General features: G+C 40.8%; 1 protein-coding gene across 1 annotated transcript in view; it reads right to left on the bottom strand.

The window, feature by feature from the left end:
* The window catches only part of bean1 (brain expressed, associated with NEDD4, 1), a 51,246-nt gene that overhangs the window by 10,163 nt on the left and 24,233 nt on the right, over positions 1-16,850 (bottom strand). Inside the window, exons 3-4 of the mRNA XM_084375115.1 lie at positions 5,177-5,380; positions 4,439-4,580 (exon numbers count right to left, since the gene is read on the bottom strand). Of these exons, the coding sequence (XP_084231241.1) occupies positions 4,439-4,580; positions 5,177-5,380 (346 nt within the window). The remainder of the gene's footprint in view (positions 1-4,438; positions 4,581-5,176; positions 5,381-16,850) is intronic.

Below are 16,850 nucleotides of genomic sequence, written 5' to 3'. Positions count from 1 at the left end.
CAGATCACAAGACAAAGCATAATTTTAGGCTTAAAGATAAAGTACGTAACATTTTTGCATTAAAATGTCCAAAAATGACGATATGTTCTGTTGAGTTGTGCAAGTTTACGCTATAATAAACGATCCCAACAATGTTCAAACTTAGAGGAATATGTCATTTTAGTCAAGGTGTTTCATTTAGTCGCCTGTCAATAACTTCCAGGAGAGAGTCAGAGAGGGAGGGAGGAAGAAAATGTGACTAAAGGAGGGCAGTGGATATGGCATCCTCTGTGGATCTGCTGGTTCTGAAAGCACACTGGTGAGGGTCCAGCCTCTCCAGGCTTCCTCTCAGTAAATCCTCATCATTGCTATCTGGTGTTACACTTTCTCCTTTCACCGTTCACAGGTCGAGTGTTGAAATTGCTGTTAGGCGTCCTGACACGAGTGCACTCTCTGCACTGTCTTTGTCAGTGACACTGACCGTTGGTGTCATACAGTATGACACAGCAGCAAGCTAATCATTAGCAGCGCCGCTATTGCCAACAGTCAATGAGGCCGCCGAACAGGTAATCCAATTGAAGAATCTTTCGATTTTTGTCATGCAGCCTGTTGTGTGTGTGCCAGGCAGGGCTGCTACGATCTGAAAAACATATGATATTACAAGCACTATGGTAATTTAATGCTGAAGAAGAAGAAGAGGAAGAAACAGTCCTACCTGAACACTGCAGGCTGGATTTATGTCTGTGATTATAACTTAAAATAAAAATGCTGTTTAATATACTGTATTTCCACTGCGCTCATAGTGAAATGTCAGGAAATCAGTTGCATTTTTACATTTTTAATCATATTTAATGCATTTTTGCAAGACAGTGTTGTCTGTAAACAAGACAACTTGTTTTGGTTCACTATTTGTGAAGTTTCATGTTTAGAGAGATTTTGAAGCAACTCAGCTGCGGTTAATTATTTTCACCATCAATTTGTCTCTCAGTTACTTTTTGACTAACTGATACGAATAAAATGTCATAAAATAGTGAATAAAAGGGAACAAAAATTTCCCAGTAGCCTGAGATATTGCTCTCTGTTCAGTGTTTGTGTTTATGTTTTATTGTTTGTGTCCGAAAGCAATATTTAGATATTTTATAGATTACATATAACAGAAGAAAAAGCAGCAAATCTCCACATTTGAGAGCAGAGAATCGATTCAAGTTTTGCATTTTCTGTTTGATAAATATATAAATCAATGTTGCTTTTAGAAGATTTAATTATGGTTTAATACAAGTAAAAAGACACCAGATGACATGTTTCTAAACTTTGTGTAACAGTTTAGCTCTTGCCCCGTGTGTGTGTGTGTGTGTGTGTGTGTGTGTGTGTGTGTGTGTGTGTGTGTGTGTGTGTGTGTGAGTGTATATGTGTGTGTGTGTGTGTGTGTGTGTGTGTTTGTATGTGCCAAAGCTTGCAGAGCGTCTCCCTGAGAGGAAGCAGAAGCTTGCAGTCTCCACAGGTGAGCTTCTGATCTGTGAGTGTGAGTTTTTCTGTGTGTGTGTGTGTGTGCGTGTGTGTGTGTGTGTGTGTGTGTGTGTGTGTGTGTGTGTGTGTGTGTTTGTGTCGGAAGCGTTACATTCACAGTCTCAGTAGGTGAGCTGTTGATCTGAGTTCTCTGAGTTTCCCTCAACCATCTGTGGCCCACACAATCACACCGACCCACCCACCCACCCACACACACACACACACACACACACACACACACACACACACACACACCCACCCTGCAGGATCATCACATGACTGCAACTACCTGCCTGTTGACAGCGTACCAAACCACGACGCGCCAGCGTTATGGTAAACAAAATGTGCAATTTATATGTATGCATGTGTGTCTTTTTCTCATGTGTGTGTGTGGTTTGGCTGACGTCCCATCGTCCGGGCCAGAAAGTCCGGCTCTCACACAGGCTGTCCAGAACACTCTGCTTCCCTGCCAAAGCACTGACGTAGCAAGCTAGCTCCCCTTTCCTTCTCCTCTCCTCTCCTCTCCTCTCCTCTCCTCTCCTCTCCTTTCCTTTCTTTCCTTTTCTTTCCTCGTGACATTTTACTGCTCTTCTCTCTCTCAGGTTTCTGCTGCTGAAGAGAGAAGACACACCCTGATTTTGGTTTCTGTCCTGAACTGCTAAAAGGCAGGTCCACGGTTTTTCATAAACATTATGAATGGATTCATTAGAAGTCTGGTGGGAGCCGTGATGGTGCATTGGAACATTTTCTTGGCCCACGTTCGGCCCTGCAGCATCAACCATCATTTAAACACCACAGCAAAACTCAACCCTGCTGCTGAGCAGCTGTATCCCTCCACAGACCATGTATCTTGCAGCACGGCGCACTTTGTCTGTGTTACAAGACAGGACCAGGAACATGACAGGAGCTTTGGTTTAGTCGGCAGATTACAACCTCAGCAGAGACCTTCAGCCTCGGGTTCAACGTGATGAATGTGATTGTGTAATGCTATTGAATCAGCATGAATGAGGATCCATGTGGAGCATTTCCTACAGTGATGAGGCTTCAAAGAGTTTGATGTACAGTATGTGGAATAAAACGGCTGTTGAAAAATATCAATATCTTTTTAATCCATGTTCACTTTAACTGTTTGGTGACTGGCAGTTTGGCCTCGATAATCATGAGACTAGGCCTGAATAATCAATGAGAAATCAACTTCGATAATAAATATCTGGTTCCAGGATGACAGGAACAATAATAAACATGAGGGCCACATTTCCATCTCATTTTATGCATAGTTTTTTTTAATAATGGTTTAAAGACTGGAGAATCAGTCAATGAACCACATCCCATTTGGCAGAATAAATGTTTGCAATGTCCGTTTCTGATATGTTGAAACCTTTTATTTATGTTGCCACCTTATGTTTCCTTTGGTTCAATTTTCTATTTTATGATTTGCCAATGCGCTGCTTATGATCTGATTAGGTTTAGGCACAAAAAACAATGGTAAGGGTTCAGAAAAGATGATGTTTTGGCTTAGAAATGCCGGTTGTGGTCGACAGAAACACAGCTGGAGATGTCCTGAGGTTTCCTTAAAAATATCACAGTCTCAAACTGTGGTCACTGGCTTGAACGGAAGTGGATGGGAACATACATTCATTTACATTTTATTTTGAAGATTTTCTTGAAATCTAGTGAAGTCATTTGAATGCCATCTGACTCTTAAGGGGCTCTTAAATAAGAAATATCAACCAAGTTCAACATTGTGTGAATGCAGCAGCAGCGTTGAGCTGAATCTAAAGGCAGCGTTTTGTAGATTATGATTATGACTCAGGCCATCAGGCTAAACTCTATAGGGGTATCATTACATTTACGACCATCTGCCATCTGACAGAAATGTTTATTAGCTGTCGGCCTTCATGACGGGAGAATATAGTGTTTCCATAATGAAAAACATTGGTGATTTCAGCGTAAGAAAACGTTAAACAGGAATTCACTGGGTACCCATAACCTTTCATATTGATGCCGAGAGCTGTTAAGCTGGAAATGAGTCAGCTGGAGACCAGAGGCATCAGACCCAATAACCTTTCATATTGATGCTAAAAGTCGTTAAGCTGCAAAAATGTGTCAGCTGGTGATCGGGGTCATCAGAGAGTCAAATACAATCGTCTCAGAATGAATAAATAGAAAATATAAGATACTATCCAACCGACGACCGATTGTTTTAGGTGAAGTAGGTGAATGTTTGTGAGGCAGAGCATGGAGGAGAGAGACGCGCACACACACACACACACACACACACACACACACAGCAGGGGAGGGATGTATGTGAATTATTAAAGTTGCCAATTAGACCAGTTGACATTTAGATCAAAAACACGATGACACTGGCCTTTAGCGAGCTCTTTCTTTCTCCGATTCTCTCTCTCTCTCTCTCTCTCACACACACACACACACACACACACACACACACACACAAACAGACACACACAATGCAACACTCATTCCAGCACCTTTACAAAGGGCACCGAGGGTAACAGTGCTCCTTAATAAATGAATTACTACAGAGGAAGGGTCAAACCAGGTGGAGTGAGAACAGCGGGGGGACACGGCTGAATGGTCAGTTACATTTTGAAATTTGACATTTGACATGACAGGAGGAGGGTCTATCGTGAAGCTGGTGGTGGGTGCAGACAGCCCAGGCTCTTTTCATTTCATTTGAATCATTCTTCTGAATATTTCAGCTCAAGTATTTGTCTGTATGTGCTGTACGCTATGGGCTTATTTCCTTTTTGAGCAGAAAGTAAAATAATATTTTGGGAAACATGCTTCCATACTTGTCAACTGTAAGACCTCGACAATAGGGAGGATTTCAAAAGCAAACTGAGGCCCTGAGGGTCTGCCTCAAGAAAATCTATTCATGTGAAATACTTTCTGGCAGAGTCAGAGTCAGAGTCTTCACATCAGCACTTACCGTGGTGGTGAGTCGGGGTACAAGTTGTTGATTTGTGACAGAGTGTCTCTGTATGAGTCAAAGTCTAAACCAGGAGGAAAGTCTTCTAAGCAGGTAGATCTCAGCTCTCCTACTGAACCTCCATATGAAAAACCATCCAGACCTGCAGAAACAGAGACATGAAGTAACATCCTGGCAAAAAAAATGACGTAATGGATGCAATTTTTGGCAAACAGCACTCAAGCTGATGTATCCTTTATGATGACAGAGGCAAAGAAGCAACAAAATTTCAAAGGACAATTAAACAGATGAGGTAATTTGCTTTTTCTATCGATCCATTTTTAAAGTCCTGGCAGCAACTATTGTTTAATATTTGCTTAGTGCCTTGAAATATTTACATTCTCTTGGGAAACAAAACAAACCTGCTTAAGATTTTGGAAGCAAGTGATGTGCACGATATTGTGGGTGTAGCGAAACGTGAGCAAGACAAATGTGTAGGGGTGTTTCATCAGTTATAAGAAATATCCTGAATCAACGGGCCTGAAATCTTAACAATCATATAATCTTAACAGTGTGATACATGCTACAACAGAGTTTATTTCAAAACGACTTCATGTTCTGCTCCATCGCTCCACAGATTGCCCTGGAGATGGTGGAAACTACAGATTTTTGAAAGACGGTAATTGCTGAAAACCTAAATGACACTTGGAGGGGAAGACAACATGACAGCAGGTCACAAAGTCAGAGCCGCAGACTGACCGTAGCTCGCTCGGAGGTGGGGGTTTCGGAGTCGACTGTCTTTGCGCAGGCTGCCGACGATGATGGTGATGCAGGAGAGGAAGAGGACCAAACCTATAACAATCCCCGCCACCACCAGTGGAGACACCAGGAGAGACGCCTCCCCTCCCGACTCCCTCTCACTCCGGCAGTCTGGGTACTCCCCATGGCTCTGGTTGGAGCTCACTGCAGGGGGGAACAGAGAGATGGAGGTCAAGCTTGAGTGTGTGTTCCTGTGTTTCAGCGTGTGTGAACATGTGCTGTATGTTCAGATTGGAAAACAGGGGAAAGATAATTGTTATCTGACTTTGTGCATTGTTTTCTACTTATGTAGAAAATAGTTCACAAAAGCCTTGTTTCCACCAAGCAGTCCGGTTACTTCAGTCTAGTTTGTTACACTTTGGAGCGGTTATTTTTGCGTTTCCGTGGTCAAAAGTTAAAAGAACCGATCCGTACGGTTCTGTTTATTTATCACCTTTCTGTTGAGGTACAGTGATCAGTTATTATGAACCACATATCTGGAACCAACTCCCAGAAACCTGCAGGCCGCTCCAACTCTCACCTCTTTTAAATCAATCCTTAAGACCTTTTTGTTGCTCAATGTCTTCCGACTTTTAATGTCTTTTAATGTAATTTTATGCCCCTGTAAGGCATTTTGAGTTGCCTTGTGTCTGTATTGTGCTATACAAAAAAACTTGCCTTGCCTTACCTATCCAACACTAAAAGGTGGAGTTATAACACTGCAGCCCGCTGATCGGTCAGGCGAAAACAGCCGGAGTCGTCTCGTCCTAGTAAAGGATCTCACCTCTGTCTCGCCGTGTGCAGCCGTCTCTAAAGCTCGTCTCCTTGTCGTAATTAAAATAAATTAATAAAAATCAAAACACATTAATAAACAAATTAACTGTCTGTCTGTCCGTCAGGCCTTATGACGCTAGTGCATCTGGAGGTCGTGTTACATAACCGCCGTCTTGCCCGGCACACATCGTATCATCGAGGACTTATTCCATTTCAGTGTGTGACAGATAATTAGAGCTGGAGTCCACAAACACACACACACACACACACACACACACACACACACACACACACACAACACACACACACGCTCGCTCGCTCTCAGTCACCATCATCATTAGATTACAGAACGATGCTGTTCCCCTCCATTTCTGTTTAATGTCTCATCTGTCTGTTTGCTCTGCCTGTCCACCCTCTTCCTGTCTGTCCTCCTCTTTATCCGTCTTACTGCCAGTCACTCTGGATCCGTCTGTCCACGTTTATATCACATCTGAGGGAGGAGAGAGACTACGACTTGTTTTTGCTCTTTCTTTTGACATAACCAAAATGTTCTGATGCCCAGCCTGTGTTTTTTTCTCTCTTCATCGCATGTTTCCTCATAAATACGAGGGGAACAAAGCTGCTTTAAATGTTTAGACCTTGTGTCATGTCACTAGATCAAGATCACAAAATACTCAAATCAGGAGGAGCATCATCGAAAGGGCGAAAGGTTGTACAGGTCCTGTATTGTATCAGTCGATTCTTTAATGTTGGCAAACCAAAGCAGTTAGGTACAGGAAGCGTCAGCATCAAGGACAACAGCAGCATTGTTTCGAAGGGAACAGCTTAGTGCTCTGTATTGATAATGACAAGGACAAAGGAGGAAGTCGGATGAGGTTGTAATAGAGTAACAAAGCCTGTATTGGGAGGAGATTAGGGTGGACTGGATTACCAAAACGCCAGACTTCACTGTGAAATGGGAGGTTGCTGTTCATTCCCTGTTTCCTACCAACAGTCAATGTTAGATTATTTTAACCTCTACCACTGTCATTTCCTGATAATTGTTTATTAATGATAATAATTGACCATGACAACCAAAGTCCCCAGCTCAGCCGAGGTCATTTCAAACAACAGCGATAATGTTTTGTGAGCTTTGTCCAAAGTCGGATCAGAAAAACACATAAAAAAACTCAATGTTTTGTCATTTAAAAGTGTGATCTGTATGAAATGGTCAGAATTTGAAGGTAGCTTAAAAATTCGCTTGTAGCACTGGACTTGTTGTTCTTCACTGCAGTTGTCTTTGGCTGTCGCAATCAGCTGCCGTTAGCAAGCAGCTCAGGTAGCTGTGCAGCTAAGTGGCTACTGAATGTTGGACTAGGAACCCTCTGCGACGATCATGGATCTGCAACACAGGTTAAATATCTGAACGTCTGGCTAGGACTCTTTTTGGATGTTTGTGGACGTGCAAGAAAGCGAAATATCTTGACGTGTAGCCAGGACCTGTGTCTAACGCAGGTCCAACATCTGAGCCAATCATATTGCCATTGTTGGAAACCAAAACAAGTTTTTTTTGGGACAAATATTAATGTGAAATACATGTTAAGCAAAGACAAATTACTGAATTATAATGAAAATGGCAATTATGAAATAACATTTAATATTTCAATATGCTAAATCTGTCATTTTCCATCAAATGTACCAACTGAAACACAGTGAAACGCAGATCATTTTCTCAGCTGACTGGCCCAGAGGGAAACTGCCTCCTCTGTGTTAGAGGACATGTTTCCTCTTGTCTCTCTCTCTGTGTCTATCACTGCTCTGAATATAAAGCAGCAGAGACAATCAAAATCGCAAAATGATTTACACTCACAATATCGTTTTCATTTCAGTCTCTGTGCTTCTCTATTGCTCATTTCTCGTCTCTTTCCCCCCGCTGAATGTCTCCGACTGTAATTCTGTTGTCTACAGTAATATGGTTTCACACAAATTCCCGAGAAGAGTAAAATGTTCTCTCACCCCAAACGATCCCCAGCAGACCTCTCTCCTCTCTCTGCAACGTCTCGTCTCTCACACACTTCTTTGTCTCCCCTTTCTCTCTCTGCTAACGTGATTTTCTCTTCATTTCGCCTCTCATCTCTTCCTCATAAACTCCATTTTCTCTCGTTGTCTCCGGAGAGAACTCGCAGAGAAATCTATAATTATATAGATTTAAAATCACATTAACCTCGCTCCTCTGTAACATTAGCACAAGGAAGCACACATACGTGCACACAGAGACAAACTCATAATAACCTTAGAAGCTACTCATCCAAAACATTATTCTTTCTTGCAGGCGTGATGGCAAAATGTTCAGACGTTCATGGTGCAGCTGTAGAGGCTGAATCCAATTGATTTCCATCAGTCTCTGACTTTTGATGTAACGCCTTCATCAGATCAAATTTCCAAATTGTTTTATGCCTCACTACCAGTTGAACCAATGCTATTCCCATCAGCCTCAGCTGTAATTTATATTTATCGCTAATTAGCATATGTTATGTTATGTTATGCAAACACACATAACTGAGATGGTGAATATGGTATTAACATTCAACCCTGTCTCCTAGAAATTATTTTGTATGTTACTTCACTGTTTTTATTATGTTGCGATGAGAAACGTAACACAGTCGCAGGGAGGTGGTCACACAAAGTGCAGGATTTTCACTCCAAAGACCTGAGTAGACATCCTGAGTGCCACCTGTGGTTAGGTTTAGGTATTGGGTTCTCAAAGTGGGACCCCCAGGAGATCCTTGAGGGGCTTCCAGGGGAGGTACCCACCAAAAAGGGGAATAATTTACGTTCACTTTAACTTCATCCAGTTGCTTTTTAGTCATGTGTTTCCAACACATTCTGTAATAAAGACTCTTCTTTTAAAATCTTATCAAATCTGGGTATTATGGTCTAATTTACGACAGTTTTGGGTTCCTTGGCATTAAAAAGTTTGAGAACCACTGTGTTTAGACAACATGTTGGTTAAACACATTGTGTCTCAGGTCACTAACGACTAAACCAGACCACAATCTTCCCGAACTCTAACCATGTGCTGAGAGTGGCTAAACATACCATACCACAGCCATTTAATAATGCTGAAGTTACAGAAGCAGATATATTTCTGCAACATCTACTGTAATACTCTCCATTATCTATAGAAAGTATAATCCAGTTGGTATTATATTTTCTTCAAAATGTATTACTGCTGCTGAAATTGGTTTTACATATACATAATCCTTTCATGTATGGTCTCCGCTACAGTGGACAGATATTAGGAAGACATTTTTAACCTTTTAAATTGGAGTACCGTGTCCCAACCATCAGGCCAATCCAAAGCCCATGTCCACAATTCCATCTGATCACTATCCTTGTATCTCTTTGACATTTTTTAGATATGGCATCATACATTGAAAATGTTGGAGAGAAGAGGAGACGCACCAAATAACTGTTAAAATCACCTCACTCTCAGAAAAAACAACTTTCAACAACATTCAACAAAGTGTTAGAAATACTTTCACCCAGAACATTTTTCTTATTTACTTTTTTTTGCCTTATTTTGCATGTTTCATTCAAAAACAGTGATGTTAGATAGTTTTGTGATTTTCTATAAATATAGGTCCGAGTGAATGGTGATGTGATATAAAATGGTTTGACTTGTTTTGATTGTACCGAGGTCATGTTGGATTTTCTGATCTGTGCAGTTACAGTGATGATCACTTTTGCTTCATCTGCAGTGACAGAAACGTGGCACACACACACGGGATATGAGACAATATGTTTGACAGATGGTTTGAAACTGTATTTATGCCCTTGATGTAAATTGTGGCTGTTTGATTAAACAGTTTTCAAGCTAATTTTAGTCTTTCCTTGAAAACTGAAAGCAAATAGATCTGACACACAAAGTTGTTCTAATCTATTTTCAAATTGGTGTAAATTGCCGTGTGCCTGGTGTCTGCAGGATGACTTTGACATAATATGTGCCTTTGTGGTGTAGGCCAGCCACGGACTGTCCAATGACGTGTCATATTTGTATTTTTAGATTGTTTTCTTTATGTGTTTTTGTGTGTGTACTTCTGTTTGCCCTCAAATTGCCCCTTGAGGGATGAGTTAAATATCTTGAATCGAATTAAGAGATGTGATCACTCTGCTATAAACCAGTCACAGTGCGAGGCAGGGATGAACTGTACTCCTACTTTCTTGCTTCTACTTTCTCCTCTTATGAAAACGAATGACCACCTCTCACGGACGAAGATCCGGCTTTTACGTGTGTGGCTGCATGAGCTCATCCTCCCCCGCAAGGCCACTGGACGAAACTGCCCAGCAAATATCTTTTCTGTTCTCTGCACTTGATGATTTAAGACAGAGGAGGGGAGTTTAAGAGATACGAGGAGCGGAGAAACAGCGGAGAGAGGAGGCAGGAGCACAATAATTTCGGACGAGCGAGGGAGCAACACACAAAGAGAGAGAGAGGGAGAGAGAGAGCAGGAAAGATTGTAATAAATGGTGATAGTGTTATATTTCAAAACCCTGAGGGGACTGGACCCAGCTGCAGAGAGAAAGCAGAGAAAGAGGAGAGAAATGTGTATCTACGTACATGTGTGTGTGTGTGTGTGTGTGTGTGTGTGTCTGTGTGCGTGACTGTTGTAGTGTAAAAATAGTAGCCCTGTTTGCCCGTTGCATGAAATAAATCAGGGTAAATGATCAGAGGGAAGCAGGTTAACAAGAAACCTATAAATCTCGGGACATCCAGCAGTGGACGGTGTCATAAATCATCTGCACACTTACGGTGTCGCACCTTGTTTGTTTTAGTGAATCTGCTTTGTCTTCTTCGTCAAAAAAACCTGTCAACTGTCATTTTAAATCCCGGATTTTGGTTTATCACGTGTGTGTTCGAGTGTGTTAGCTCAGAAGCCAAATCCTTGAAGAACTGTCACAAAAACACACAATGAGTGAAGCTAAGATCCACTATCGAAGCTTCAATATCTGGAAAATAAATCAACTATTTAAAGACAGACGTTGAGCCTTCATTAAGCAGCAGTTTCTGATACTCTGCTTGTTAGGGAGACAGTGACTTGCCCAAAGGCACTCCAGCAGGGCTCGTGCTCACGGGCCTTCTGCATGAGAAACACGCAGTGACCGCTAATATGACAGAGTATATGGTGCATGTTCATATATAATGAAACAGCAGCAGTGGTAACTCACTTTGACAGCTTGTCACTAAAGCTTACTGTTGAGCTGGCGCCCACCTCCTGCACCATATGTACCATGCAGTGTGTTACAAAAAGCCACTTCATAATCTTGATGTTGACACCAGCCCCGAGCCAAGTGCTGACCTGGGGCTTATTTAGTGACTTTAAATGTGCATGAGCTCATGCTGTTTGTGTTTTTCTGCTTTTTGTGTCTTCACACCAGAAGTTGTTGTAACTGTGAGCAGAACTACAGATGCAGCTTTTTATTTTCCCGGAGAGGAATCATCTTTTTGAAAAACTTACAGCATGATTTTTTTCATTTCAGCTGACAGACGTGACCTGGGAATATGGTTTGAGTTTTGTTTATTGTCATGAAAATTTTTACTTCACTGCACTCAACATCATCATTGTTTATTTTGATGCTGCAGCAACATTCAACAATGTAGAAACAGTAGAAGACATCAGATCTGCAAGCAAGGAAAAGCAAGTGGCTGCATCGGTGTGATCGTGTTGCCACAGGTATTCATTAATATCCAGGAAGTCCAATTTGGGTAATACATCTATGAGTTAGAGGGCTTTTCACAGCACATTGGTCTAAAACTTCATGCAACACGTTCTCAGTCTCAACTCGTCATAAACAGCAGCTTGGTCAGTGGCCTTAAGCTCCAAACTATGACGCTCTACCTGCTGTACACCTCTAGTGTCAGTTTTGTATGTGAAGGGCTCCTCCGCTGTCAAGTTAGCAATAATACGTAATATACAATGTCGAGTTAGACTTCCAAAATTAAGTTAGCTGACAAACGGTTCACATGTTATGACATATTATGACTTTTGGACTGTTGTTAACGTTGGTTAGGTTTAGAAAAAGATCATAAATTGGGTTAAATTACTACATTAAGTGATACGTTAGTGATGTAACTTAAGTTAAGTGTAGTTAGGACAACACTTATGTAAGTTGTGTCATTCATGTACGTTAACTTACTTGCATAAAATAACTTCAAATCACTCTTGACTCTTGGTCACAGCTTGAGTAATCGACCCCCCCAGTTTCTATACTACTGTACTAGAGGGGCACTTCAAGAAGTGAAGATACAGCAGCAAACTTAGAGGCGTAGTCTGCTGTATTTGACGTGTCGGGAGTGAGAGCCAGCTGTACGATGAGATTTTACAACTCTGAAAAGGAAAAATATCGACCATCTTTTTATCCCGTCTGGATGAACGCAAGAAAAGAATTTCATCATTATGTTACAAATTATAATACAAAGAAACTGTAGCTGCAAATACTGGAGACTATGAGGTTGCCGTATGCAGTAGGTTGCGGCCAAAGTTTAGAAAGAAACCACTCAGAGCCTCCTCATTTACTGAATGAATGGAAAGATGCAGTGCTATTGATGGTCTGCATGCAGCCCCCCTCTTTTTTTGGATGGTAAAGAAATTAAATGTACATACAGTGTAAATATAAATATATAGTGCATCATTTTCAGAAATGTGTCTTTAGGGTATTTTTTGTTATTAAAAGTTGCATCTTTTTGGAGTACTGCAATGATAAATCAAGAGACGCAAACACACACGGGAAGACAAAATGATCTGGTGTCAAAGATCAACATATAGGTCCCGTGTGTGTCTCTGTGTGTGTGAGTGTGTCCATTCAGATTCGGTAGTCATTCATTTTTGGTCGTCACAAACTATAAAGGTTAAGAGCCTGCAATATCGACTGCTGCTGCGCACGCTGCATCACTTTGTACATTAGCTGCATACATTATACAGAAGCATCAAGCGGCCCCTCAGATTCATTCTGACAGCTTGTCATTATGAGTTACGACCACCGTTCTCTTCGATATGAAATATACCATAGTGCTGGCTGACTGTACATCCACAGACATAGAGGCAGAAAGAGTTTCCTCCCGGCAGGATGTTCAATAACGGACGACAACAAACTCGACTTAAGCCAACAGCGGCATCGACGTCGATTTTCAGGGCGGGTACGAGAGGAGGAACTTGAGGAGTCTTAAGGGACCACACCACTGTTTTTCCACATCCTACAGTTTACTCTCTTTGGTAGAGTATGGAAATTATTGTGCACACTTGGAAGTAATCATAGTGTGCACAGTTTCCTCCCTAATTTAATATATTTTGTTGAAGTGTTACTGTGCAATGACTCATAATTGATCCATAATATCCTTGCATATGGCGCCGAACATGTGGCGCAGTGGCGATGCTACAGTATATAACAGGCAGGGACATCTTGAAAACCTTCAGTTGCCCTTAATCTACCAAACCATCATCCATGTATCCGTCTTTCTTTCCTCTATTATTCTTCCTCCTTCTACCTCTTTCAGTTTCTTCCCTTCAACCTCTGATCTTTCCATCTTTCTCACATTCCTCACGCTGCGCTTCAGTAGTCGCCGAACGTTCACAGCAACCCAACAAACCACTACAGACTTTCCTCTGTTGATAGCTGACAGCTGGACTGCTACCATCCCACACACACACACACACACACACACACACACACACACACACACACACACATGCATCCCTCCTGAGACATCAGCATCTTCTTCAAGGTCAGGACAGTCTTCAGGCTTTGTTTGTACACCGAGTTAATCATTAAGAATTATCTGCATAGTAGAAGCTGAAACAATCTGTCAGCTGTGTTGTGAGTGATCAAGAAAAGAGTACGAAATAAAGATCGATCAGCGCAGAATGAAAAAACTCTAATAAAATTGAGGAATAGAAAAAAAATTGGTTAAATATCAGCTTCAGTTTATTTTCAGTTATTTTTCACTCTTCACTTCAGTTTGACTTTTAATAAACAAATCATTATTTTCTGACATGATTCATAGCTATTGTGTGGAGTGGAAGTAAAGCAGCAGAAAAGAAAAGAGTTTCCAAGGTAGCAAAGCCTTTCTAACTGACAAAACACTGTAGAACAAGTAAATGTTTAAAGGACCTACTTACAAGAAAAATGTATTTTTCAGTCTCAACTCCTCAAAAACGTTGGGGAAACCAAAAGCGTCATTATTTGATGAGTTGGGAATGAAGCTCAAAAATACACTTTTGTAGGCTGTGTAAATATATATTAAGTATAAAGTGACTGATTCTTCTGAGCCAGTTTGGCTCTGTATGTTTGAGAAACTTGTTTAAAGTGACTCCAAATCCAGTCCCAAAACACTAATTAGCTAATGGACAACATTCATCACATCTGACACTGAAGGCTAATTAAGCCGGCTGCACAGATAACAATCAGTATCAATGCAGTTAGACCAGGATGCTCATTAGGATGCATTAACATCATTGCAAGTCTCTGACCACACAGCTGGATTTTTTAGGCCAATCAGCCTAATTGGTATTGAAAACAGCTCCGTCACAGCAGGGAGTCGTTCCTCAGACTTTGAACATACGGTTGAAGTTTGATCGGATAACTCTAAATGACAAAAGCAGTAAGAGTACAGAGTTCTGGCACATCTTGTTCGGTTTCTTTTTCTTGAAACTCTGAGGATCAGAAGTCATTTTACACTGATGAACGTCTTAAAAGATGTCTGTCGCATCTTTAAAGAGATATTTAAAAGTCAAAAGGTAGCTATTAAAGGAGCTAAAGCATAAAGATATCTTTAAAAACATCTACAGCTCAGCAGGAAGGTAATAAACTAAGACTATGATAGTTTTTATATGTCATAATTTATTTGTTTCTATCTTCTTGGCGCCCAACACAACCACAGTGACTTGTGGTTGGCTGCTCCATCTACTCGCATCAAAAAGATATGATGATAAAGAGACCTCGAAATTATATTAGATGCATTTCTTTATTGTTTTATTTTTGTCTGTCATGAGGCCAAGAACTTTTGTGTATCACACATTGTTTCTTTGCTCATGAATCAAAAATAAAACTGCTGTGAGGAGATTTTTCTCTGCATTCAAGTATGGAAAGTTGGCACCAAACGTCTTCAGCTATCCAAATATGTTTCATTGTTTGTTGGAGCTGATTTGATTTAATGCTGCTGCAGAGTTTTCACATCCAGCTCTTGAGGGACCCTGCAGGGACCCGGTTCTTCTCTCTCCTGAGCCTCGACCGTAGTGAAGCACTGTTTTCTTTGTTTTTCTGCAAAACCCCTCAGACTCCACCTGACCTGAGCCGGATTTGCATGAACTGACACAGGCACTAATTAACCTCTCAGCTGGTGTTGTTATTGTTGCAATATTATATTTATTTGTTTAACATAACAGCTGAAAGAGGGGGATCATTTTAACTTTTGGGTGGTTTTAAGAGATGATGTGACCTGTTTTTACTTTGTTCAAAGGATTATTTTTACACATCCATCGAACTTGGGAGCAGGTGCATTGGAAAGATCCCTCACGCTGCTATTGCTCAGCATCAAAATCTATTAATAAAGTTTGTGTTTCGCCTGGACCTTGTGTTTTAAATAATTTGTTACAACAATGATCTTTAATAGATGATGCTCTGCCCATGCTTTGTTCACAGGTGGCTCATCTGCTCACTTATGTTTATTAAACTTTTATAATTTTGCCGTGAATAAGAGCATCTGCTGAAAGTCAGTCCAGTCTCCAGGATGAAAAAATGTTGGCAGCAAACGTTCCTGCAAACCGCTAATACATTCAAATTGTCACAGGCTACATTTAAAGAAAACATGTCATACCATGTTCACATTACATGTTTATGACCTGACTTTCATGTGTGGAGGGATAGGAGATGGTGTTGGAGTTACAGGCGAGAAGGCTGCCAAGCCAGTGATCGCTCTTCAAAAGTGTGTTTCAACATTTTCAACATTTCACGGAGACCTCGGGAGAAAATATTTTTGATGAGAAGCCAGGAACGTTTGTGGTGACCAAAGCAGGTATTTTAATCTAGAACATGATCTTTTCCTTACCCTTACCAAGTTGTTTTTGTGCCTAAACCTAACCAGACCACAAATGTAGTGTTGTCACAAGATAACAAACCAAAAGAAAAGTTAAATTTCAACATAACGCTGGTTTTCAGAAACGTACATTTCCAACATTCATTCTGGTAATTTGGTTGTATGATCCAAAACAAACTTCACTTCAATCAGTGTGATATTGGAAAATATATCCTCTGTTTTCACAACATATGTTTTTTTGAGAGTGTGTTCAGCATCCGAGGCAGCGGGATGACCTCCAGTGTCTGAACCCCTCGGGACTCCAAGAGATACTCCACCACTCGCAGAAAAAAAAAATGTTGTTCCTCCTTTTGTGACACATGAGCGGTCTTACACTAAAAATATCCCCTTCAGAAAGACTCAAGTAAAACATGACTGTTGTATTGAATGACAGTATCTGTAAGTACAGCGGAGGAGGCACTTCGGTACGGTCGGAGTTTGAAACGAAATGAGAATATTGAGAATATAAGTCCCATTTTGCATGATTTAACCGATAACAACATTAAGACATTGTATCATCAGCAAAGCTTGGGTATAGTGAACTATCAACACTTCTTTAAAACTAATTAATCTCATTTATTGGTGTCCATCCTTGATCTTAACAGATTTCTAACCAAAAAATCCAGTTTTACCTTGAAAAATAACTAAATTCCCAACTTAACATGTGGCAACGGATCCCTAAAATGTCTTTTTTTTTTCTACAGTAAAAGATCTGAAGTATCTTTACTTGCAGAATATGTAGTTGTGGCT

Source organism: Pagrus pagrus (genome assembly GCF_965226575.1).
Source record: "Pagrus pagrus genome assembly, chromosome: 15".
NCBI classification, from domain to species: Eukaryota; Metazoa; Chordata; class Actinopteri; order Spariformes; family Sparidae; genus Pagrus; species Pagrus pagrus.
This window is presented reverse-complemented; position numbering and strand designations above follow the sequence as displayed.